This window comes from Palaemon carinicauda, chromosome 17, assembly GCF_036898095.1.
Source record: "Palaemon carinicauda isolate YSFRI2023 chromosome 17, ASM3689809v2, whole genome shotgun sequence".
NCBI lineage: Eukaryota > Metazoa > Arthropoda > Malacostraca > Decapoda > Palaemonidae > Palaemon > Palaemon carinicauda.
In genome coordinates this window covers 68797207-68799791 of record NC_090741.1, presented here as the reverse complement: position 1 = coordinate 68799791, position 2585 = coordinate 68797207, and the positions used below count along the sequence as shown (strand labels likewise).

The 2585-nt window shown below is 31.6% G+C and overlaps 1 protein-coding gene across 2 annotated transcripts in view; it reads right to left on the bottom strand.

Moving 5' to 3' along the window:
- LOC137656124 (carbohydrate sulfotransferase 10-like) overlaps nucleotides 1-1740 on the bottom strand; it is a 44245-nt gene extending 42505 nt beyond the window's left edge. The window contains exons 1-2 of one of the 2 annotated variants that reach the window (XM_068390302.1): nucleotides 1252-1740; nucleotides 1055-1209 (exon numbers count right to left, since the gene is read on the bottom strand). In XM_068390302.1, the coding sequence (XP_068246403.1) occupies nucleotides 1055-1209; nucleotides 1252-1546 (450 nt within the window). In that variant the 5' untranslated portion in view covers nucleotides 1547-1740. Of the gene's footprint in view, nucleotides 1-1054 lie in introns of both variants that reach the window. The other variant, XM_068390301.1, reaches the window with a different exon arrangement.
- Nucleotides 1741-2585: the final 845 nt, after the last annotated feature.

Sequence of the window (2585 nt, the reverse complement as noted above, 5' to 3'; positions counted from 1 at the left end):
TGCATTATGATTCAGATTTCTGAAGCTAACATATGAAGCTTTCCTCAGTCTGACTTGGATAGGCTTTGTATAATGGTTGAAGCAGGGTAATTCTGAGGAGATGACCTCACTTGATAAGGCATTAAGTAAAATAAAAGTTACACGAAGATATGTTATAAATATCGTATCCTGTATGATCAATATGTTGCATTTAATTTTATTTTTTAGAAATATTGAAATTTATTTATAACGTATTTAAGGTTTTTAAAATACCTAAAATACAATGCATTATTATTATTATTGATATTGTTATTATTTTTTATATAGTTATTATTTTTTATATTATTATTATTATTACCTATTATTATTATCATTATTAGCTAAGCTACAACCCTAGTTAGAAAAGCAGCATGCTATAAACACAAGGGCTCCAACAGGGAAAATAGCCCATTGAGGAAAGGAAATAACGAAATAAATAAGATATATGAGAAGTAATGAAGTCAAAATAAAATATAACAACATTATGAAGGTTTTGCATTTTGAGTATTAAGTAATTTAAAATACTAAAACGACACTCGAATATCTAACCATTGTTTTCTAGTTTTGGGTAGTGCCATAGTTAGTGTACCATGGTCTTCCACTGTCTTGGGGTAAAGTTCTCTAGGTTGAGGGTACACTCAGGAACACTATTCTATCTTATTTCTCTTCTATTTTTTCTATAGTTCATTATTCAAAATTTATTTAATGTTGTTATTGTTCTTAAAATGTTGTATTTCAATTGTTCATTACTTCTCTCGTACTTCTGTAGTTTGTTTATTTCATTTTTCTCTTTCTTCACGGGGCTATTTTTTCTTTGTTAGAGCCCAAGGGCTTATAGCATCCTGCTTTTCCAACTAGGGTTGTAGCTTAGCTGATAATAATAATAATTATATAATAATACAATAATAATAATTATATAATAATACAATAATAATAATTGTACAATAATACAATAATAACAATTGTATAATAATGATAATAATGAATACCTTTTTACGTAAGAAGGATAATGAAACACTAGTCACATTGTACTCACCCAGACATCATCCATGACGATAACTTTATCTTCGAGAAAATTTCTCTTATCCTTTTCCGTTTTCGAAGTTTTGCTGTTGTTCTTTCGACCCGTTATCTTCTTGTTCTTTTTATCTCGACTCTTCTTCTTTTTACCTTGCATCTTGTTCTTTTTACCTTGCATCTTGTTCTTTTTACCTTGCATCTTGTTCTTTTTACCTTGCATCTTGTTCTTTTTATCTCCCATCTTGTTCGTTTTGCTTCTCATCTTAAAAACGTAAGTTTTGATCCCGGACATTGTGGTGTTAAAGACCTCGGTATCGGTGATATTTCGATGTTCGTCGTCTGGTGCAAGGCTTAGGGAGCTCTTCTCGTCCGTATGCAAACTGGACGATTCCTCAGTCTTCGATTCTTTGCCCAGCATCACGAAGTTGAATAATGTAAAGGCTATCGTCAAGAGGATCGCTTTGCGAACAGTTAAACTCTCTCTTCTGAAGCAGCCCAAATTCGTCATAGTTACCCATTTAATTTCTTGAACTTTTCTCTTTTAGAATAAAACAGACGAACTGATTCTGTAAGTCACTTAAAACCCAACAACTGTCATAATTTTCAGGGATCAGATTAGCAGATGTGACCCATTAAATAAAAGTCGCAAGATCGTAAAATTTCAAATTGCTTGGCCGCTTGAACTATGCGTCCTACCTTCTCGGCAGTCTACGGGAGACTGAACAAGGGCAGAATGATTGGGGAGTTTATTCGGGACCTCCGGAGCCCAGGAAAGATGAATTCACGCTTGGCGAATTCTAACGAAAGGCGTAAATTATTGCTAATTTCATTACAGATTGTAAATAGCATGATTAGCAATACGAAATTACATTTCGTTTGACTTTTTATCAGTTTGAAATATTCATTGGATTGTGATTCAGTCTTTCTCAGAGTATAATACCTGCATGCAGAAATAACTGCAAGAGAAAAATGATTTGGTTACAAAACACGCACATAAATAGAAATAAATCTTGACAAACGACATTTCGAAAATAGAAATATATCATGACAAACAACGCCATTTCAAAAATAGAAATACATTATGACAAACCACATTTCGAAAATCGAAATACATCATGACAAACAACTTTTCGAAAAGTAGAAATACATCATGACAAACTTTTCGAAAATAGAAATACATCACGATAAACAACATGTCGAAAATAGGAATACATCATGACAAACGGCATTTCGAAAATAGGAATAAATCATGACAAACAACATTTCGAAAATAGAAATACATCATGACAAACAACTTTTCGAAAATAGAAATACATCATGACAAACAACATTTCGAAAATAGAAATACATCATGACAATACTTAATGACAAACAACAGCCTTTCGAAAATAGAAAAATACATCATGACAAACAACAACAAAATCTGCCAAGTATCATTATTATACAGCTGCAGAAGACGAGATGGAAAATTGAATTAAACAACGAAACAAATTTTTTAATAGCACGTAAAAACAAATTGGTAAAATAAGCCATTTAAGTAGGAAATA